Raw genomic sequence first — 24,344 nt, forward strand, 5'->3', positions numbered from 1 at the left:
AAGCAAAAAAGAAACAGTATTTGTAAAGCTCTTTGGAGGGTGGTCTCCATAGAATAAGCACTATATAAAACAGAGTTTACTTGTCCAGCTTAGTCTAGCAACAAAGGTACTGCCTTGAAACAAACAAGAATGTCAGTTTCTGTGTTCCCCTTATCTGCCACTGAAGAGACTATAGAAATAATTTAAGAAAAGGAACAGAACGTGTAAAGGTATTTGAAGTAGTTACCATGTAAATGGCATTTAAAAAAATAACTATCTGGCCTAGCAACAAATGCTCTGCCTTGTAGCCTTCAATGTTTTGGTTCCCTGAGTGAGTCCTCATACCTGCCAGTGAACCCATTGCAGAAATAGAATAGGAGTCTTATCCTATCCCTACAATAGACTCCATGTGTATCCCTGAGTGAAAAATGCCCTTACCTTCCAAGGTTTCAGATGTTGAAATACAAAAATAATTATAAAATATTCATAAAGTGTCATGGAAAGAGGACATATGAGTGAATTTTAAGGATTGAATGACAGCATGTGTGATTGTTCCTAGTCACTTGGAATTCACAAAAACAGCTATCAAAAATCAGATTCTACCTGTATACAGCTAGAGCCCAAGCAGGTAAGATGATGCTTTGATGATTACAAGCTTTATCTTTGTTGGGAACTGAACAGACAACCTTGTACTTTCCAGACTCGGCCATAAGTGGGACACAAAAATAATCAAAATAAATTGTGCTTAGATAAAATTTAGAACACAAGCAGTTGAAGGAACTATCTAAGGGTCTCATAGGGCGTGTGTGGTTGGAATTAACATGTCAATCCTACGCTTTACAGTACCTGACCACAAGGGGGCCAGATAACCTGCTTAAACCCCAACAACTTCTTTGGTATACTCAGAGGTCAGGCAGATGAGGTTCCACAGAATCTTAGTCACTGCTTCATGCTTCCTGCAGCATACATGCCAACTGGCTTCTTTCAAGCTAGATAAACAATGGCCCTACTCCAAATCTCCTCCCAGACTGCCAAGTGCTTCACCCTCAGTAACAGGGAAAGCATTCTGAGGCTCCCTCTTATATGAAAATTACTTCTACCTGTTGTTTACAAAATTGATTATATTAAAAGATTAATAACAAGGTTAATAATGTGTTAGTAATCAACCTGAACCATGTTGCATTAAGTCAAAGCAATTCACAAAATGTTTAATTGATTGTCTGCAAATGAGCTTTATGAAATATTTATAAGGTGCAATCTGTTCACAGATTAGTAGCAGTGCTAACAAGCAGTTAGTGCATCCAACCATTTTTTTTTATTAGCAGGTCACAATAAGCTGAAGTATACTTCTAGCAGTGCTGGATACAAAGATGTCTGTATTTATTCCTGATAAGTCAATTTCAATGGTAAGTCAGTTTCAATGAAATGTCAATTTTAATAATAAGTCAGTGATCAATGAACCTAACATGCAGCTACACGATGTGAGAGGAAACTGTAGTACTATGTGAAATCTCAGAGTGACACACGGAAAATATGTAGACTCTTTCAAGACTAAGCTAGGTGATAAACGAAGGTCCCTATAAATATGAGGCACCAGCACTAACCACATCATCACAGTCTCATCCCAAAACATTTACTGACAAGTTAAATAGCGTTTGGCCAATTGTTCTCACACTCAGTCCTGGGGGAGCACTGGAACTGATGGTTTTCATAATCAGAGGCTTATTTAACTGAATTCCTTGTTCATGGATTGGATTTTTCTTCTTTTTTTTTTGCTTATACTCCTTACTCTGAAAGACAATGCCACTTGTGTTTCATTGCTGTGCGAATTTTGAATGTTTGAATTATTGAGCATAGCTTTTGACACTCAGTATTTACCTTTTTAATTTGCTTTTGTTTATGTCATTTATGAGTTAAGCCACAGAGTTCACCAGCAAAGATTAGTGATTTTGGAAAATAAAGTTACGACCTTGATGTGTCATGAATTGCTTTATGGGTAAAGAAGCATATTTTGGACATGAGAGAAGGTGACCGAATCCCATAGTTTAACGTTTAGGATGCTGTTTGAATAATCCATAATTGGGGATGCATGTGTGAGATCAGAAATGCATATGACTGATGAAGGGCTCACCAATTTAAGTCGAAGTCCAGCCATTTTTTTCAGCTTCACTGTTTGAAAGATTATTAATCTAATAAAAATTTCAATAATTAATTTTAAAACTTGTAGCATTTTTATAGACAGTGAGACTGTTATTACTAAGTATTTAATAGCAAATAATAATCATTGTGGTGATTTGTTCATTGCTGTTACCATTGTGAATTTCATCCATCTTCTAACATGTTTAGAAGATGTTACTATTTTTCTTAATAATAGGCAACCCATTGTTAAATATTTAATAATATGTCAAAGCTCTAGGCACCTGAATTTGACTCCTGACTTGGTCTGTGTGGAATTTAGTGACTTTCCTTCCAGAATTTTGCTGACTCATGATTCAAAATTCTGCCAATATAAGTTGTCAACTACTGGCATCCTTATAGAGTTGATTTATACTTACTGACTGATTTTACTAGGCTCCAACTCCACATGATCCTAATAATGTGAGTTACCAAAAGTAATGAATTTATAATCCAGTCTATTATATTATAATCTAATCTATTCTAATATTATATTGTATGCTTCAGCCCTCCATTATTCTGAAGTGTATAAGAGAATGTTACATAATAATATAATATAATATAATATAATATAATATAATATAATATAATATAATATAATATAATATAGGCAGCATGGTGGCTTTTCATTGTTGGTTGCGTCAGGCTTTGTTTGTGCTCCCTGGCTCTGGATGGATTTTCCTCCAGGTACAGTTTTTTTCCACAAAGAAAGGCATGTTGAGTGAATTGGGATATCCACATTGGCGAGAGTCAGTCTCAGTGTGAGCATGAGTAGAACATGTAATGGACTGACACACTATCCTAAACCGTTTCTTGTCTTGAGTCCAGTGCTTACAGGCAGGGCTGTGGTCTGGGGTGAGGTGAAAAGGCAAGCACCTCAGGCAGTATTTTGGTATTTGGCATTCATTTTTCAGATTACGAAATATTATTACAAAAATTATGAGATAATTATGAACTGTAAGAGTTACATACATTTCAAGTTCCTAATTTATATATGGCCTTTTAAATTATTAAGAAACAGCACCATTTAAAATGTCTGAGATATCTTAGAACTGTAATTTTCACCACTTCACTGCACTGCCAGCTTCCCAGAAACAAAATAGTGCATGCCAGTAACTTATTTTTGTGTTCATTTTTGCACAACTGATTTTATATATATTGGTTGTGTATTTTATGTGTTTTATAGATTTTAAGCTAATTCTTTTAATTTGTTTCACATTTTTTGCATAAACAATATTTATTAATGTTACCCATTACTGTTTTGAAGGCATAGCTGCTGAGATGGCCTCCAGCCCTCCATGACCCTGATCTGGATTAAGTGATTTTGAGAATGCAAGAGAACATTATATTCTCAAACCTCCTTAAATCACTTCATACTCAATGTGAAACAAAACCTGTTCTGGCAGCACTTACACATAAGCCAGGAAATGGCCCTATACCAGGTATCTGTCAATATAATATAATATAACATAACATGGATGTTTGTTAGTACTTCATTTATAAACAGGTTAAGAAGATGGATGGACAGATATTTTCTAGAAAACAGATGCATGGTTAAACATAGTAAAAACTACCTCCGTTTTGAATCCTGCTCACTGCCTGAATGGAGGTATGCATATTCTGCCTCTCCATGTGGATATTCTTCTTGCATTGCAGTATCCTCCCACATTAAAACGCTGCATTGTGTATTAACAACTTAATATTGGCTCACTGTCATTTCCTTTGTGATGAGCTTCGTCTAGGATTGGTCCCTTCCTGCCTTGTGACTGGTATAGTCGGCTTAAAGTAGTTCTTTAAATGCAAGATTTAGATTTAGAAAATAGATGTATGAGAATAAGCATGTTCCTAATAGTAGCGTTAACATTGTTATTATCAAGAAATAAGGAATCAGCCTTAAGTACATCATGATAGGTGAAAAAGGGTAAGTAACACATTTGAACAGTGGCTCTGTTACCACTACAAAGTAAAAATCTTCATTAACTGGCACCAAAATGTATTATATTAAGTTAATATATTACTGCTTTGCAAACACAATATAATTCATACAAAGCCAGGGTAAAAAAGAAAACTGGTGACATTGGACTGTTAAAAGGTGCTTCGCGAACTACATAAACCTATTTTATAGCTTACACATTTGAGGAAGTGTTGCAATTTAGGAGAACACAAGGAATGTCAAAAAGTCCAGATTGCATACTCCAGCTAATTCAGTTGTGCTGCCTAATAGAAAGGGGAGGCAGCTAAAAATCAGTGCGGTGTTCGACTCTCTACATTTTTATTAGTGTGTACAGCTAGCAAGAGCCACCAGATGGCACTGTAGCATGGTGGCCTAAGCCCCTGTGCGGTGAAGCCCAAGGCCCTGAAAGAGACTTTAGCACCTTAAACTATCTGAGAGCGACAGAGGATAAGGCAAGAGTTTAATGGTGAAACTGTATAAAAGAAAAGGGTGAGAGTAAAACAATAAACATGCATGGAAATTAAGCAAGCTGCTATAATGTTAGTGTTTCTGTTCTCATTGAGAGCCATAAGCAGCTGCTAGCTGTTTTGTTGTGTTTTATTGTTCTAACCTTCTTCTTTCTTAATAACTTTTTCCTTCACTGCATTTATAAAATCTGTTTATTATGCAATTTTGCATTTATGTTCTGGTGCTTTTATCACATGGTGGTACACACAAGTGTCACGTGCTTCTACATATTGTGACAGAGGTAGTTTTTTTGTCATGCTAAAAACACATCACATTTAAAACCATAAAACTAAAATGACAGGGATGATTAAAGGGAGAACCTAAGAAATCATAATATTACAAAGATAAAGGAAATCATATTGCTCAAACAGTCCTATTTAAACTAGAAAACATACTGCTAAATAACTGGTGGGTTAATACTCAAAATGCAACACAGTTCTTCCACCCACCGTCTGTTCTCTGCTGCTGCTTATCTGGCCCTTTCACTCACCAGTGAATCTTTCCTCAACTTATGTTCTGAATTTGTGATAGGTGCATCTTTTTAATAGCTACACTTTTCAGGATATGGCTGGTCTGGAATTACACCCCTATACAGCCCTCTTGTTTGCCCCCTTCTCTGTAATGGGCAGTAGGAGCCTGTCTATTTGAAGTGAGAATCCAGTGTTCCTTTGTCTGTTAGGTCAATACACTGTTTAAAGACATAAGGCAAGAGACACCAAGAGAACTGGGCCACTATTAATGTCATGATAAGCAGTTACTGCAATTCCATCGCATGTCTCCAAGTTGAGGCTGAAACCTGCTGAAGTACCTTCTCACACACTCCTTCTAGAGGCTCTCAAGTGTTAATGACAAAAAGATGGATAAACCTGAGTATTTACAGTATATATGCTTCCATGCTGCAGATCATTATTTTATTCTTAGCAGTGATAGAAAAATATAATCCAATTCAGACATATTTTTAAAAATATGATGGTGGAGCATGTAGTTCATCAGACAAGCGTTGTGTACTTTACATCACATTTACTTATTTGAAAAACTGACTTTATCCAAGAGGACTTACAATGTTTGAGATAAAATTGGTCATATTTCTTTTGGTTTTTTTTTCAATTTGAGCACAGGCAAGTGAAGTGCCTTGCTCATGGTCACACAACATCATTAGAAGGATTCAAACTCATAACATCAGGGTGTTGTCCAAAGTCTTAACCACTACCTAAACAGCAGGAGTCTTGGCAGGTAAAATTTAAGCAACTTCAAAGGAGTGAATTTAGGGCAACACAGGTAAGGTGTTAGCTGGAATAAATGCCTCCTTCTTTTTCCCTTTTTATTATATTGATGAGAGAAATGGAGCTGTCACCACTACCTTCTTCAGCTAGGGAGCCAGCATGACATTGTCTTCATATACCACAAGTTTGCCACTAGGCTGGAGAATGAGACTGATAGAAAGCTCTATCAGCCTTCCATAATTAACATGACATGCTAAGAGTGATAGTGCATTTATGAAAAGGTACTGTAGTAACCGTATAATAATAACAGCAAGCATGGTATTGCCTGGAGGAAGCAATCAAGCACAGTGTGACTGGAGGGCTAATTTGTGGCTCTAACGTGACGACAAGGGAATGATGAGATGGCATGGATGGTGGACAGTAGGAGGGCCTATTTCATTACAATAACAATACGGGAAGCAGATGTCATGAACAAATGGTTTACTCATTTAAAAAACACTGATCCACTCTATTAAGCGAGGCAAAAATACTTCGGAGCGTGTGTTGTGGGGTTTGGAGCCCATTGACTTGTGTCAAGTAAAGCTCAGCTAATGACCCTCTTAACCAATAAAACAAGAATAAAGAAAGGGTCAAGGGTCATGGCCCTGCTTTGGTAACCCTGGTGTCTTGGATATACTCTATCACCTGGCTGCTGTGTTACAAAGGCAGCTCCTCTCTGGTCTCTGCTCAAACAAAGCATGCTTTTAACAGGAAACAGCAGGAAAGTAAATATGGACCTGGAAAATCAGTGCCTTCGTGACAAAGCTGGGGTTTGATCAATATGAAGTCAGGGGATGGCTGGGAATTGAATAAAAACATAATTGTTACATATACAACATTTAAAAAGATTTTCTTCTGTCAAACAGGACCTGCACAAAGAATTTCCTGACACCCTGCAGAGATTCCTGATATAATTAGTTGTGTCAATTAAATGCAGAAACACAGGATTTAGTGGTTTCAGTATTGTTTAGGAAAGATACTGAAAAATGAGACTTGCTCATTAGGAACTGTGCTTAGCTGATTTTTCAAGGCATATTAAATTTATTTTTATACACAATATTTGATGTTCTGATTAAATGTCATTTTTAGGTTTCATTCCAGTCAAGCACCTAGTCAAACCTTTATTTGTAACAACATTCACTTTTTAGTCATATTTTACAGTCATCTGCAGATTGTAAAGAGCTTTAGTCATGACATTATCTTTAGGCATTCGAGCCCAAATGCAAAAGACTGCTCATAACCTGTTTTTATTTAATGTATTGTTTTACAGATTCAAGAATAAATGACTTCCCAGATAAAGCAGAGTCAATCAACCTACATGTCACTGAAGGTGACAATAGTTACACAGTTCCACCAAGGTGTGCACTTACTGTATCTATACATCCCTTCATTCATGTTAAATATGTGTTTTTCCAGTTCAAGTACTTGAGTAGATACATATATTCTCAGTTAAGCAATTTATATTCATTTATATAGCACCTTTCACATTCAAATTTGACACTTTATAAAAAAAATGTAAAGCAGCTTGAAAAGTGAAGCTGTGTAACACTAGACAAAAATAAAAATGCAAGTCAATAATAATTTACAGCATTCAATAGATATGGAGCAGAATATTAATACCTTAAAATTAAGATGTCAATAATCTATCTATTCAACTATTTTCTGTACCCACTGTTCATCATATGGAAAGGTGGAATCCATCCTGGACAGGATGTCAAACTATTAAAGAGCACACTAACACATATACACACACTAACTTACACTAGGACAATTTAGAGTTTTGAATTATGCTGACTTGCATATGTATTTTGTTAAATTGTGGGTGGAAATGAGAGTAGCCATAAATGAGAGCAAGGAGCCAGGATGAGCATGCACAATCTACGCAGGAAATGATAAAATGATAAATCAAACTCTATGTGCTGTGAGAGTTATGTGCAACTTAATATTATGGTACAGTCTTGAAAAACCCTCTTAAAGGTTGTGTAACATTCTTCTGTCAACCAATGACTTGCTCTTCCCCACTATATTTGATGCAATTTGTTTTCAATTTGTATGCGAACTAGCAAAAACTATACTGAAATTAAGACAGTTTCCTTCAGGACCCAATAAGACACATCTGAATAAATGTATACAACTGATTTATCTGTCATTAGAAATAGGCAGTCAAACACTCTTTTTTTGTTTTATTTCAAGTAAGGTGTTGTGTGCACAGGTTGGCATACCAGTCAGAAGCACTGTGCTCAAACAAGTGCGGCAATTCACCTTGAAAAGAATGAAATTTTCAAAACCACAAATAAAACAAAGAAAAATAAGCTTCCAATTCAGCAGGAAAGGCTTTTGGCAGCTACAGTAAATGTTTAATTCCTCTTGCGCCTTCGGGGAAGATGGATCTGAAATGAGCTTCTTGTGTAAGTTTGTATTATAAAAACCATTCAGCGCCTCATCACAAAGGAATCAGATATTAATACATGGGATTAGCGGCTGAGCTCCAAATGAAACAATCTGACTGATTAAAGCCTGGAACAGAAATGACAGGAATTTATGAGTAGATGACAGATAGTGACTGCAAGTATGATGATATGCAAAAGCCTTAGTGAGTTGGCCTTAGTGAGCTGGTGCTATTTTGCCCCTTTTGATTGTAGGGCTTGCAGCATTGTGGAGCTCCTTCAATTCACTGTCTGTCCTGCCTCAGTTTTGAATGGCTGAAGCAGCCGCCACAAAAGCAACCAACTCAATACTGACCTGTAAACCTTGATGAGAATAATATTGCAATATAATAATCCAGATAGATAGATAGATAGATAGATAGATAGATAGATAGATAGATAGATAGATAGATAGATAGATAGATAGATAGATAGATAGATAGATAGATAGTTTGAATTTAATTTCTAGACAGCACAGTACAAATACATTCAGTGAGGGCAGGAAAATGAGTCTGGATGTGGTGAATGTTTCTGTCCTTTCATTACATTTATGACCAGATTGTCTCCTTATATTAAAGTACTCAATTGAAGAAGGATGAATTTAGCTTTAAACAAGTTATATGAATGTTGAAGGTACAGTAGTCCTAACATACTAAAACTATGAAACCAATCATATCTTCGGCAGTTACTGCCCTTTCACTCAAATAACACCAATAATCAGGTTTTCACTAGGTGTCTGTATAGCTTTATAATCCTCTCTTCATAAATGCCAGTGTACCTGATGCCATTTGTATAATATTTCTAATTTCCTGAACTGAAACAAGAGATTGAGAGTTTAGCCAAAAGGATTTAGACTGGTAATGGATATGCCTGATCAGTGTGCATGCACCTCACTTAAGCCCCTATCATACTACATAACTTTTTCAGTGATTTTCAGTCATAGCTTTCATTTACACAGCTGCAGTCTTTACTGTGACATTCCTAGTGACTTACTCATAGCAGTCTGCAATGGCCCAAGCCATAGGAGCAGGCTCCTGTGTGTGTGCAATTCTTGACAACCAAAGGGTGCTCTTCTCCAATTACAAAATTGAAAAAAACAAACAAGCAGAATTTGTGGCTGAAAAGGCGCTATAAAAACAAAAGGTATTATAATTATTAATATTATTATACCTGGAAAACATTATTGATAAAGAAGTCTGAGAAGTTATGAGGGAATCAAGTAATTTGTCATCCCCTTTAATTTCTAGTCATGCAATCTGACATCCTCAAATCAATGAGATTCAACACCATTGGTGATTAAGTTAGACATGCTCCTTGAGTTTAACTCATGTATTGTGCTGCCAACCTTATTTTATAATCTGATCAGCATAAGAAATCAGTGCATACACATGTGCGAATGAAATCAGACACTTCTTAACACACAACTGAACAAATAATTCTACCTGAGTTCTGTTTACTTTGTTTATTCTACCTTTGCACATTTTGTGGATATTACGTATTTACCTGATGACATTATCTAAGAGGACTTACAATACCGTTCTGCATTACCTCTATTTAAAGCTGTTTTTTACAGTTAAGGCACAGAGACTAAGTGACCTGATCAGGGTTGCACAGTAGGATACAGTTAAGAACTGAACTGGAGACTGGTATGGTGTCAGTGCCTTAGTCACTGTGTCTAGGCTTTATAGATCGCATTCGTAAATACCCATTGAACACATCATGCTGCAAGTTTTATTGCAGTGTACTTCTTCTAACTGAAAAGTGCAAGGGATGGACACTATCAACTGCTTGTTTGCCTGCCCACTATCATCCATGTCTAACACAGCACGCTTCATCCAATCCACCATTTTCTTTCTTATATAAGTGTCCCTGACTATTGGACCTAGCTGCCCTCCAGTGGGCATGATGAGTTTCTCTTTCTTTCTCTTTGACGTTTCCAGTGGGTGTTCAGTCTTTTCTGTGAAACCCTAAGCACCTTCTTGCCAGTCAAACAAAAACATTCAAAATACATACTGTTAACACAACCACACATATGTTTTACATGAACAAATGCCAATCCATACTGTACATGTATAGGAAAATCATTAACACTAGTCAAACACAGGAACCTATGGTAATAAAATAATTGGCATTACATTACCTAAAATCTTTTGAATTTCCAGAACTTATCATGTCATAAGCTTTCGCTTGAGACCAAACTCAAGGTTCTAGTCCCATTATTTTGTGAGTAATTGCACAACAGGTGGACACATATTAGCATTTTATTTATTTAGAAAATAAAGAGCTAAATGCCATCAATCATCAAAAGCTGGCGTGAAGGCATTCAGCCTGGCAGCGGGCACGAGACAGGATCCTATCCAACAAAACCAAAAAGCAGACAGGTCAACATTTGTATGAATTATTCCAGGAAAGGCAAAAGGGTATTTTTTAAAAAAATTAAAACTAAAACAGTCTTGTAATAATAAAACATCTTGTTTATTTTCCCATATAAGAAACATTTAATAACAGAAGAGGCTTTGGGACACAGTATTGAAAAGCCAGCTGGAGCAATGGACTTGAAAAATATCAGGTCTGTATTGTCAGCTTCTTTTTTTAAACAAAGAGGACCCTTAAAACTCAGAATAAAGTGGCAAGAACTTAAAAAAAGAAATATCACATTTAATAATGGTACAAAAAACCACCTATGCCTGAAGACTGATAAAAGCAGCATTACACAAACATAAAGGAATATTGGTGGTGTGGAACAGGAGCCATCTACAGTAAGTCCCAAAGTCCCAAAAGAGCAAAGAGACATACTTTTGAATCCACGAAAGGAATGGTGCATTAAGAATGAGAGAGTGGACAACCGTTTACTAGAAATAAATAAAAACATGTTTGCACTGAAGAAAACCAAAGTGCTCCTAATTTGGGCACTGTGTACCTGAGTGGCATGCGCACCAGTTCAGTTTTGGACCACCCACCCACCAGCACCCACCTCAGGCATCCTGAATGAAAACACTTTCGTCATTTAACCGAGAGTGGAGATGTGTTGTGTGCTGGTTGGGCCTGCAAGTAAGAATTTCACTGTCCTCTCTACTCATCCTCTTTACTACCATAATTATTACTGCTCTTACTCTTATTCTAAATGCTTTCCAGTCATTATTGTGTGTAGGTCTCCTTATTTTTTACCACCATACAGTTCTTCTTACAGTACCCCTTCAGCTCATAAACTGGTTTTCACTTTATCCCTGAGTTTTGCCACCATTACTTTTGAGCTGAGTGAGTGGTCTCCATTATGTCCCTACGTTTACCACTGTCACCTCTGGGCTAAACTATTAACATACAATAACTTCATTAAGGTTCCCTCACTTTGCAATTCAGACTTTTTGAATTCTACAGTGTGTGTCACAGAGTACAAACCTGCATGGGCGGAGTGGTAACTCTGAGGCTAGGGATCTGCAATGGCACTTGGAAGGTTGCCAGTTCGAATCCTGCAAATGACAAAAGGGACTCTGCTCTGTTGGGCCCTTGAGCAAGGCCCTTCACCTGCAATTGCTGAGCGCTTTGACTAGTGAGAAAAGCGCTATATAAATGCAAAGAATTATTATTATGTATGCTTGACTTTCTGTGAGATGTGAAAAATTGTAAAATTCACTCTCTGAACATTTTTCCGAAGTTTATAGATTAAAGGCATTACATAAATCATAATAAAGGTCAAACATACTGTATGTTTTTGTTATGTATAAACCGACATGCAGTAGATACTTCTTTTTAAAGATACAGTTTTTGTAAGATGTGTACTCAATTAAATGAGCCAATCTGCTGTTAGTGATCAAGTATGCTGAGGCACAGCAGTTTGTAAAGTATTCAGATGATCTGCCAGTCGCACTCTGCTAGCTGAGCATACTGTTTTCTTAATGCTCATTGAGTTTCTGTCTCTTCAATGATCATTAAATTTAAAAAACACAAAGCCTGCAAAATGTTGCAGAAATAAAGGCATGGAAAAACAATAAAACAAGTGCAGCCAAGGGTGTTCATATTTCTTCAGAAGGAAAGAGGCCAAATATTGTCGATTATATTCAGAATAAGCCAAGACACTCCTCGGTGGCTTAGTCAATACAGATAAACACAGCAGTGGCTCTGAGTTCAGACCGAAGCATTAATTCCTCTTAACCCCCCACCACACTCCTACCTCCTTTCACTTCTTGAAATGTGAGTGGCTCATTTGGTACAATGTATCTTTAATGCTGGATGTTTAAAAAGCTGCACACTTTCCCTGCAGGGGAGCGCCAATGAGTAGCCCACTCTTTAAAAAGCTGCCCCAGCTCAAGCAATGTATTCTGAAATAGGAGTTCTCCTTAGTGTCACCAGCAGGTTGAAATGGTCATATATTTCTGAAAAGTGGCTTAACCAGTACAGAAGATTGGTAAGAGCTTCCCATCAGTTTCTAGTAAAGCTGTTAACCAGAAGACAATCCAGCTCTTCTAAAAGTGGATTCATCCACATCTGCAGTAGGCTGTATGGTCTCCTTGTGGCAAAAGAGTTGTATTGCAACATAGAATGGTTATGGGTTGAGACCTTACAATTCATGGGCTCTGGCACCTTCTTTGAGTCAATTAACTTATCAGTCTCTTATTAACGAATTTAAAAGGCACTGGTGTACATGATACCTGTAAAGTCTACTTGAATAGAATTCACATTGAAATTTAGTTTTTATTTAATTTTAAAGCTTTTGAAAATATTTTACATTTTTTCTAGTGCTATTATATTTTTCCAAGGGTGCTTACTTGTTATGTTTTGGCCAAGGTTTCTAACCTGGCATATGTTTTTTTTTGTGTGTGTTTATGGTCATTTCTGTTGTTTTGAATTGTTATTATTAATGTGTTGCTATTCATTTCTGTTAATATTGTTAAGTTCATTTATTATTTAGTAGTTTGTGTATGGTGAATTTATGTTGTTTGTCTGTGTCCCATGCACTTTGTGGGTAGATCCCAAAGAGGTGGGCACACTGTGACTTCATTGCTTAGGACTGTCCTCAGCCTTATACTCTGGTTGAGGGCTAAGTTCGACAGACAGTCATGGAGTTGTGTGTTGAAGATGATCATAGTATTTTCTTGGATTTTTAAGGTTTTTTGTTATTTTTTTGCTTTCATCTTGGATTCTGAGTACTGTATTGTAGATTTGGTCATGTTAGCTTTGGATTGCATTCTTAGGCAAATCCTTTTTGCATTATTTTGCTATTTTCCCGTTGTTGCCATTTTATGCTTCTTTTAGCTTACACTGTATAAATAAATTATTTATTTATAGACATTCTTTGTTCATCTTCTCAAGCCATAGATATGCAATTGTCATCTCCCTCAAATAACATTTTTGTGTATTTGGAGTATGTTTCTTTACTTTAAAAGGCTGAGCCCCATTCCTTGGCCTTTGAAGGGCTTGAAGCCTGCCTTTTCAGTTTGGGGCTAGGCTGCCTGTGTTGAGGCGTACTTTGAATTCAAACTTAGTGAAGTGCTGGTCTGGTTGGTAGTATTCGGGGGTCTGTTTATCATTTTCACCATGTTTGTGTTGCAGTTTCACAACATCACCATTCTGAAGTGCTATTGCTACAATGTTATTAGGCTAGAACAACCAGAAGTGCACAGCATATGATGTCACTATTGAGAAAGTTTAAAAAGTCAGTGCCACACACTTCCTGATTGTCCAAGATTGCAGATTTTCTGCAAACATCAGTATGTCTGTTCCATTCTTAAGTGTTCATGGTTAAGATCCTTTTGCACTGGTTTTTAACTGTGATTCTGCTTTAGTGTTAGCTTTTTTGTGGTATATTGACCTCCTGATTATTTCTTTATCCCATTATATCAACCTTATTTAATCATATGGCTACTCAACTCAGACTGTGACTTTTTACTGCTGTTGGCAGAAGAAAATAAGCATCCCAGCAACTTAAGACTTTAAAATCTACTCAAACAGTAATGGCTCATTCAGCTATTTAAGTCTCCTGTAACACTGCTGTGAATACTGTTTCAAATTAAACTACTGTGTAAGTAGCATATTAATTTTTATACTAATTCATTGTCTAAACTAATTCATCTGCTATTTCCTAAGCCTTATAGACACTGAGGCTTGCTAAATGGATATAAAATGCTAAATGTGGTATCAAAACCTGACACGGTCATTTCCTGTGAAATTTGAATATTCTTCTTGGGTTAACCAGTTTCCTCCACATTTACAAAGATATGCATGTTTAAGTTAGTTACCGACTCTGAGTGAGTCAGCTATGAGTGAGGGTGTACTTGTGAATGTGCCATGCCAAGTACACACACCTTATACAGATCCGTCCTACCTGATGCCTAATATTGGTGGGATGGACCCTCAACTGGATAGGCAGATACAGACCAGTCCTGGCTATCCCCCATCCTCCAAACATGCTCAACCTCCCCATAAACACTGTTGGGTATACTGTTACTTTTTTAATTTTTGGGATTATTCACACCAATCCCAGAACTCCAGTATTTGTACAGATAATGGGTTGATGTAGTATGATGTTGAACTTGTTGCTTAATCATGAATACAAATAGAAAAATAGGTGTCATCCCTTCTCACTGAATGAACAAGGGAAATTTAAAGGCACTGATATGGAGATCTTCAGTGAAGCAAAGGACCCATGGCAGAGTGTAAAGATTCTGATAGCCATTCAGCCATTACAGGTCTTTGACAAAATATCTGAACTTAATATGAATGAGAAAATAATGTAATGGGACAGTCCAAGAAACAAGAAGAAAGCCCTGTGAGTATTAGGGACTCACTTGACCCCAATAAGGCAACAAATCGAGACATTAGCACAGAGGGATTAAGCCCATGCCGTGTACGTTTTACAATGAACTCATTGCCCCTGACAACCATACTGCCAATTAGGGAACAAGGGATTAAGCTCCTGCAGTGCCAGGAATAAGCAAAGAGCATCTTCTAAAATGATCACAGTCTCTGATTCCTGCCTGACAGCTGATGAAGGGCTCAGCTAATGAGCCCAAACATCCAGAAAGTCACTTCACATGCTATGATGTGCATTATTAATACGGGAACATGAGGTGGGGGTGAATGTCGCCATTCGATTCCACATCCTGCAGGACAGAATTAAAACACCTGAGATGGTATAAATGTGCTCTGAATCCTCAAAGGCTTGTACTGGAAAAGTATTGAATATGAGAAAAAAAAACAAAAAAGGCTGAGGGATGTGCAGTGGCATTGAACAAGCATACTTCTTTAGATGTACTTATAAATATTTGGCAAGCAGTCTTTATCTATTAAAAGTATGTTTGACACAACTATAATTATTTTATATACTGATTTTCCAAACTCTTTGTCTGCCTGTCTATCCTTTCATCATACTGTCATTTACATCTGTGTTGTATGTAGTTTAATATCTATCTATTATATAGTGGCTTTCATTTTCTATTTATTTATAGAATATCATTCATATACACCTATCATATTTAGTGACATTCATATCTATCAGTCTATTACATAATGCTTTCAATCTGTCCATCTATATCTACTGTGTACATCTTAGAGTCAGTCATGTCTATCTAATGTTTCCTGTTCTGTTCTTATCTACCTATTATATAGTGCCATCTGTTGTCTTTCTGTCTTTCCAAGATGGTTCAAAATAGCTGTGAGTCAAAAACAGCTGGACAGTATCCAGACCCCTAAAAGAGATTTAAGCCTTCTGAAGAATGCATAATGCAAAATCATGGAAACCAGGAGAAAATGTGTAAATTTCACGCAGTCCGGACAAGGATAAGAACCCAGATGTGATAGGCTGGAGTGCCATAAAACACATCAATCCCCATTCCCTACAAAGATATAGGTCCATCCCGCCCCACTTAAGGTGTATGCAGAAATTCGATTGTCTTGTAACATGAAAGGTATTATGATTATCTATTAAATATTGTCAAACAGGAGGAGATATTTGTTAAGTTTTCATTTCTGTAGTTTTAAAATATTATTTTACAAACTCCGTGATAGCCATTTGCTGCTTTCCAAATACACGCAAAACGTAACTTTTTTTGCTTATTTTCATCATGAAAGGCTTGCTAATATCTTACTGGACTTTGGGCCCAGTAAATGTCTGCATTTGTGAAAATTAAATAAAAAAAAAAAACGTGGACAGTCTTGCGCCTACCCTTTGCTGTAATGTCAAAAAATATTTTTGTACCGCTTACAGAACACTCCCATGAGGGTCAGACCCACCCTATCCCTTTTTGGCTTCATCGCCTCCCGCTCAAATTACTGTAGTTCTCCTTTAAAAGGTCTACCTGCTGGAAACATCAATCACCAAACGCAATTAGCACACGCCCCTTCATCTGACTCGACCTCACTCTCCGCCAGCACGGGCTGGGTCCTCATTCATCTTTGTGGCCCCTGCTTTCTGGAAGTGTCTCCCCAGGTCTATTAGGAAGGTCCGTAGGTGAATTCTTGTATAATGTCGCTTCAATAATTACCTCTTCTTAGTAAATGAACTCCTATAATACCCTGTTCTAATAGCTGTACTAATCCCGATTCTTCAATATAATCTGTCGCTCTGTTCAGTTTGCTCTTCACCCTTTAACCTATAGGTACAACATAATTATAAGCTGATATCTTTTAAATTTATTTTGGAATGAATTTTTGCTTTTTACAGTCGCCCCGTTGTGTTATGTTTTATTAAAGACCAGATAAGGATTCAGCCGAATTTAAGAAGACTTTTAACATGTATATACCATGTTTAACATTTTTCTAAAAATATTTTTAATTTAAGTGGAATTGAGACTGAATGAATGCGTAAATGTGGCTTATGCCCTCCGCTAACACTTAATTAGCCGGGCTCAACAAATAGATTGTTATATGAAATGAACAATCAAACAACTTGACATCAATGAAATATTGCTTGACTCGGACTTCATTACAATAGACAAATACATACAAAAAGGAAATGCGTTATGAAAACAGTGCGATTAGCTGACATTCACTTCTTGGCTGGTTCTTGTGTCTAGTTTTCACGGAATACAATTTCGTTCCTTGAGACATTCTGCATGGAAAACGGGCTTTGAAAGAACTGAAAACTCATCAAAGCAGAGGGGCTGGTCAGTTTCTTGGTGGAGAATTGTGTTTTTCCCACAGCACTCCGGTCATGTCTTAAATCCAAAAACAATTCTAAAATGGGCAAGTGAATGTGTGCGTGTCCTCTTCGTCTGCTGGTGAAGATCACGATCTCCTCCTGCTTACCGGGACCGTCACATGGAATATCGGTTTCAGAATACAGGATAGCAACGGCTTGATTTAGCGTTTCACTGTCCTAATTTTTTTATTAGAACAGTTACATATTTTACTTGAAGAAGTAAAGAAAGTCTATTTGCAGATATAAAGGTAATGCGAGCTCCTGATTTCTAACGATACTGCCTTTGCACCCAATTAGTTGTTTCATACTGTACAATTAAAGTTTTAGTGATTGATACGTAAAATACAAACTCTCCATTTTGGGAAAGAGTTGATCCTCCAGCACACCTTTCTTGCCCTTTATTTTCCTGCTGCCGTGTCTTTTTTCTTTTGCTCCCTTCTAACCGGGAATATTAATTCATCCGCACAGCATCTTCCCTTTACTAAATGAGATACGCGGGACTTCGAAAGAGTTGTTACAGAGAATAATGCAGTTGCTTATTGTAAAGCACTGCCGAGCAACTGTGAACACACCTCAGTAAATTCCCTATTATTTTCTAAATGACTTGTCAAGGTTTCATTGATTTTTCCCCTTTTTTCTTTGTACTACTGAGACTTTCTTGGCCCCTTATTCGTTGCTGAAAATTGAGTTCCTCGTTTTAAGTTCTGAAAAAGTCATGAGTTTTTACTCATTCAACTTATCTATCTCCTTAAGAGAGAGAGAGAGAAAAAAAACTTATGATATGGCATCCCATTTGGCTATTTGGCTTTCCCTTTAACAAACTGTTTCCCTCACTTGAATGCCTTCTTTGCATCTGATAGTTTAATAAAATATGTTCACGTTGGGGCTTTAGCTTCCCCACAATTCTGCTTAAGATATAGCAGATTTGGACAATAGATGTTGACTTTTTGCATTATTATCAGTGCAACACTTATTACAAGTGCTGTTTAGAAGATCAGTCCTCTTATGCTAAGCAACATTAGCTTATACATCTCCTCTTGGAAGGTCATTCATTGTCACCTAGTCCTAATGTTCACCCCCAAATAGAAAGTCAATTACTTTTTACATGCTTATTCCTGGCCCGCTGCTATACCACCTTAACTATTACTCCCAAGAGTACAAAGAAACGGAGCACACTCTTGCTCTAAACCCAAACTGTTTTCATCTTGATTCCCAGGGGTAACTTTGTTCTTTCTATGAATATGTTTGATTATTTTCCTCATTCCATGTGGCATGCACAGGCAGCTCCCATGTGTCTTACTCTAAGGCATCCATCCATCCACCCTTCCATCCCTTCCATTCACTTGCTTTGAAAGCTGTTCACCACATTTATAGTTGTGTATGTTTTTTTCTAGACTTAAAAGGGTTTTTATAATGACACAGTTCATCACATTTTATGTACACAGCGATATACAAAACAGATAAATCCAAATCAGGGGCATGGGCTGCAGGATGAATTCTGGCAGCAGTAGACATAAAGCAGGCAGCAACTATGGACTGGAGCACCCATGATTACACCCACAATCAGGTAGAGTCACAAACTAATCTAACCTATAGTAAAAAAGTAAAGTTCAAGGAGGAAAACTGACAGCAACAGGAACAAGATTCAAATACAGAATGCTGGATTTCTGGGGCAGAAGTGATAACAAATGTGCAAACCTTACCATAAAACATGAGCTATGAATATATATTTATTGAAAAGAGTATTTGGAATCATTTAGGTTTTCTTTAGTGTTGTTTTTAACCATTGTGGCATAAAATGGTTAATTGAAATCAAATTGGTTTAACTAGAGATACTAGTTAATTTTACACACTTTGGTTATGGAGTTTGTATTTGTATCTGGTTAAAATAGCAGCTCAGAGTTTCTTGATTAAGTGTTGTGAAAAGCATTCCTGAAAAGATTCACCTGAGCTCGCTATTAAGAATGCCCTTCAAAATAACTACACATATTTCAGTGTTAGGCAACTTTTCTGTTTTGCCAAATAATTATGTTGTTTAAAACATTATGTGTTTAAACTACAGGCTATACTATGTACTCATTTTGTCAACCTTTAGTAAATGCATGATACCCTTTACCTTACATATATTCAGGTCATCACTAATTTGTCTGTATTATTTCTCTAATGATTGTACAGTAATTTGAAATGTTCACTACCAAAACCTTCTTTGCTATATATACTGTAGTTGCTAATTGATGATTTACAAATATCCTGAAAGAAACCTCTGTAGTCTATCCTAAGCAGCTAAGCTTTAAACCACAGACAGACATTAGCAAGAAAGAAAGAAAGAAAGAGACTCCAGGTGGGTCACCTCATTGCTTTGTCCAGGAGTTACCCATGTTGTATGTCTCATTGTGATTTAACTTTTCTGTTTTGACAAATAATTCTGTTCTTTCATTAGTAAATAAACTGCAAGTTATGATATGCAATCACTTTGTCAACTTTACATGCTACCTTACACCATATATTTGTCACTAATTTGTCTGTATATGACAATTCCCTTAATGAACAGTCTTTTGAAATATTCATTACAAAAACCTTCCATTGCCTAAACATGAAAAAAACCTAACCACCCCAACACCACATGAAATGAGAACTCCTTCTTAGGATGTGTGTCGCTATACAACTCTTTTGTGTTTCCTAGAAGTGGAAAGAACACATGCTTTGGATCAGAAGGTGTAAAATGTATAATTAACAGTCTATTGTAATTAAAATATATCAGGCAGGTAGTTGGTCTAGAATAAGTGATGAATATAAAAAAAACAAGTAATAAAACAAAATTCCCAGATCCTATTAAAGAGATACTGTTCTGAAAATGAAAAAAAAAAACACTTCACCATTATTAGATGTTGCACTTGAGCCTAAACAAATACAAACAGGTTAATTGTTTTGCAGTTCCATTAAATCATAGTTTATTTATTTATTATTTGAAGTTTCTTTCTTTCACAAATATAAACTAAAATTAAGCATATTACATGTAATAAAAATCATTATGGCCAGTCAATCATTATGGCCACTATGGCCACCCACTATTAGTGGGTGGAGCAAAAGAGTTACATGCTTTACAAAAAGAAAGAAAAATTACAGGAACCTCATATCTCTACAAACATTCATTAATCTATGTCATCATTACGCAGAGCTGAATACAATTCATAGTAAGGGTACCTCAAAATCGTTCAACCCCATACATTTTGCTGATTATTATCCCATTCTTTCTATAGAATGAATAGTCTATATATCAAAAATTTAAATTAATAAAAATAAATAAATAAACAATAAAGGCTGTGAAATTTGACCTCAAACTCCTTATTCTTAACATTTTCAATACGACTTCATTCATCGTTGCCTTTTCGGTAATGATTAACAAATACTCCGAAACAATCGAGATTTCAGTAAACAACAGTGAAAGAAAGAAAGAAAGAAAGAAAGAAAGAAAGAAAGAAAGAAAGAAAGCCCTGGGTCCCCTCCTAACTTTTTTCGATTTGCTCATAACAGTGCGCGTGCACGTGTCTCCAGATATAAAAACGCGCGCAGACAATTCCGTGATTACCCAATTACGTTGTACCACACGCCAAGCAGTCTTGTCTTTGTATTCTTGATTAGAGGTTGGCGAAATCAACGAGACTTTGTCTGCAGTTTAGCACAGCTGGGAAGACTTAAGAAACTGATGTCCATGATACCTAGACTCCATTCAACCAAAACAGCGTGTCCAGATGCATCTAAATGCGGATATTATTTATTTAACGAACTATTTTGCAACCGTTTTCATTGTGAGTTTACTCTCGAACATTAATCTAGATTTGAGTAACAGTATTTCCAACAAGATCTGTGACTCCTCTTTAGACACTAAAGTTTGAACACCGGATGAAAAAACAACGTTAGGGTTATTGATTTCGCTTGTGCTGGAGGAGGAAAAACTTTACCTGAAATCAATGACCATGTCTATTACCGTAAATACAATTACAATCACATTAAGGTGACTGTCATCTCCGCACCAAAGAGTCCAATATTGCTGAATCGCGAGTTGTTCATTACTCGGGTTTAACAGGATAACCTCATAGATTTCCACTAAACTATACTACGCATATATAAAATTGAAATCCGGAAAAACGACCCCCAGTCACACACAGACACATTCATATACCACCGCTTTATAATTGCTACGGTTAAGGTTTATGAATAAATCACGCACTTTGTATTTACAAAAAGACCCAAAATAAACACACAGAACGTAAATTAAATATATAATTATTGTTGTTTTCCCTGGAGGATATTTTATAAGCCATTACAAAACCTTGTTTATCCCATAATACTTAAAGTCCGAACAGCTTGCCGGTTCAACGACTTACCACCTCTCGGGATATTGCTGATCAATACCAAATATTGTACTCAACAACCGGGGACGACCTGTCGCTGGAAAACAAACCAGCAGTTCTGAGAAATTTTATATGGCACTTAAAAATACCATTATACACTCACACATAAAACCTCAAACTATAATAAAACCAATATATAGTTTTTGCACTGCTGCTTAAGGTGACATTAAATCAGCGCTGACATTTACAACCGTAAGGTACGAATTCGCGGGACTGGAGCAAATACTGTACCTCACGAATCTTTCAGTGAAAGTTCAACAAATTCCATATTAATGGTATACAGTCCAGAAAATAAGTTAAAGAAAATGGAAAAAATAAAATGAAATTACAGACTAACGGATATGTGCACATAAAAATGACACCTTACACCTCACCTCGAAAATGACGTTAAGACCGTAATATACTATAAATCTTACCTTAGTGTGGATTTCCTTGAAAATGCAGAAAGGAAAGCACCAAAAGTTTTATCTTTTAACTAAAGAATGTCACATATATATGGGCTTCAATTATTAACACGATTTCTTGTAATCGTAATGGCAGAGTAGTACGTCATAGCCGTAAGAATTGCAATGTTCTGTCATGCTGCATGTGTCTGAATATCTGAGGAACTTGATTGATTTAATTAAGCCATTAATTATTATTATTTTGAACCAAATGTCAGTCTACAAGCAGTTTACACTGAGAGGTACATTATTTCTTGGATACCCACTTTTTGATGGGTAGGTTGTAAAATGAGGTCATTCATACCCACCATTCTCCAGTTTTGCTTCCATTCGTTTGTTCTTAAGAGAACTTTTCAAGTAAGCAATAAGGACAATAATCTTACCTCTCGACTTAATGGAGCACTGACATTATAATGATGAGTACTAGAAGTAGCAATATTAAAATAAATAAAAAGTTCAATTGGAGCATAAAAAGAATGACATTGCAAGATGAATCTCTCACAAAGAAAACATAATTAGTGCTATTTTAGACTTTATTTATGGAAGCACACCTATACAACTTTCAGGGTTAGTTTAAAACAATAAGAGTTCATTTAAACGATGATTCTGCGCGGCATAAAGGACTACGGTGATGAATGCGTGTGTGTACTATAAGTCCGTCTTACCGTTAAGGCTTGTGAGGTTTCCGAACTCCAGCAGTGTCCCGTCCAGAGTAGGCAGCGCCGCCGTAAGGTTGAGGAGCAGGTCAGTGTTATTGGACGGGTCTCCGCTCACCGATTCTGCAAAGAGATTCATCTGCAGCAGTGTCTTGAGCAGGTAGCGCAGCATCTTGGTAAAGAAGAGAAATGCTGATTTGACTTCTTTGCTGATTTTATGTGTCTTGAAACCAATAAAATGCGTCCACAAAAAATCTCAACTAGAATTAGTATACTCTAAAGTCAGATTGAGGACCTGAAAGTAACACAATGAATAGACATATTAAACACAATGGCTAACGTGGGCGTATAAAACTGACGGCGCTCAAATAGAGTCCAAATTTAATGTCAACTTTTTCTCTTGTCACTTTCGGTAAAGTTAAGATTTGCTCATCGGGGACTGCAGATTTTGTTTTCAACACGTCCTCATTGTCGCTCTTCCTATGTTCTCGTCTGTCAGTCTGTCTTCACGTTCTGTCACATAACTTCACACTATGCCTTGGAAAAACATCTCGCCGGTGTGAAAGAATCCGACAATCTGATGACCCTTCAGAAGGGATGCTCTTTTTTTCTTCCTCCCTCCCCCTTCCACTCCTTACTTCCACAAGCATTACACGTTCTCTCTCTCTCTCTCTCTCTCTCTCTCTCTCTCTCTTCGCTTCACTCCCCGCTGCATAGTTTCCTGCAAGCGTGTGATGGGCTCCCGAGGGGTCTCCGTGGAGTGAGAGAGCAGGTGCTGGCGGCAATAAATGTTTAATTATTGGATTAATAATCATCCCTAGAGGAACGAGTTGGAAGGCAATATACTGTCACTTTCTGTCTATCTCATCTATACAAGCTGATCAGAAATATAGGCGAGTAGGAACCAGATTATGCAGGCGTGCACAAGTTTCTCTTTCTTTCTTTCAATTGGACACAAATAAAATTGTTTCCATAAGAAATATCAATTGTATTTCTATTTATGCAAGCCAAAAGGCAGCACGAATAAGAAGGAAGAGATTAGTGTTGCTGCACATAGCTTCAGGGACCAGATTTTGTTTCTTGGCCTAACCTCTGCATGGTGGCAGTGTGGGTTTTGCGGTCTAGTTCCATATTTCTTGATGTCTGTATGAGATTTACTCTGACTACACTCTGGTCACTGCCAGAGTTAGGTACGGGCTCAAAATTTGCTTATAGTTTTTTAAGTTTGTGCATATGACTCTACAATGAACTATAATCTCATCTCTGGCTGTCCACAAACATGGATTTTGAAAATGAATGGCAGGGTATATGGTTAATTTAATTACTGAATCTAAACATGCTTGCAGTGATTTCCACTTCTTTTTGCAACAAACGCAATGAATGGCATTATC

The 24,344-nt window shown here is 36.8% G+C and overlaps 1 protein-coding gene across 4 annotated transcripts in view; it reads right to left on the reverse strand.

Moving 5' to 3' along the window:
- Positions 1–23,503, reverse strand: part of robo3 (roundabout, axon guidance receptor, homolog 3 (Drosophila)) — a 388,056-nt gene extending 364,553 nt beyond the window's left edge. For 2 of the 4 annotated variants that reach the window (XM_039764141.1, XM_039764139.1), the window contains exon 1: positions 22,963–23,503. In XM_039764141.1, the coding sequence (XP_039620075.1) occupies positions 22,963–23,125 (163 nt within the window). In that variant the 5' untranslated portion in view covers positions 23,126–23,503. The remainder of the gene's footprint in view (positions 1–22,962) is intronic. The other 2 variants (XM_039764140.1, XM_039764138.1) reach the window with 1 other exon arrangement.
- Between the last annotated feature and the right edge of the window lie 841 nt (positions 23,504–24,344).

Source organism: Polypterus senegalus, chromosome 9, assembly GCF_016835505.1.
Source record: "Polypterus senegalus isolate Bchr_013 chromosome 9, ASM1683550v1, whole genome shotgun sequence".
Lineage (NCBI taxonomy): Eukaryota > Metazoa > Chordata > Cladistia > Polypteriformes > Polypteridae > Polypterus > Polypterus senegalus.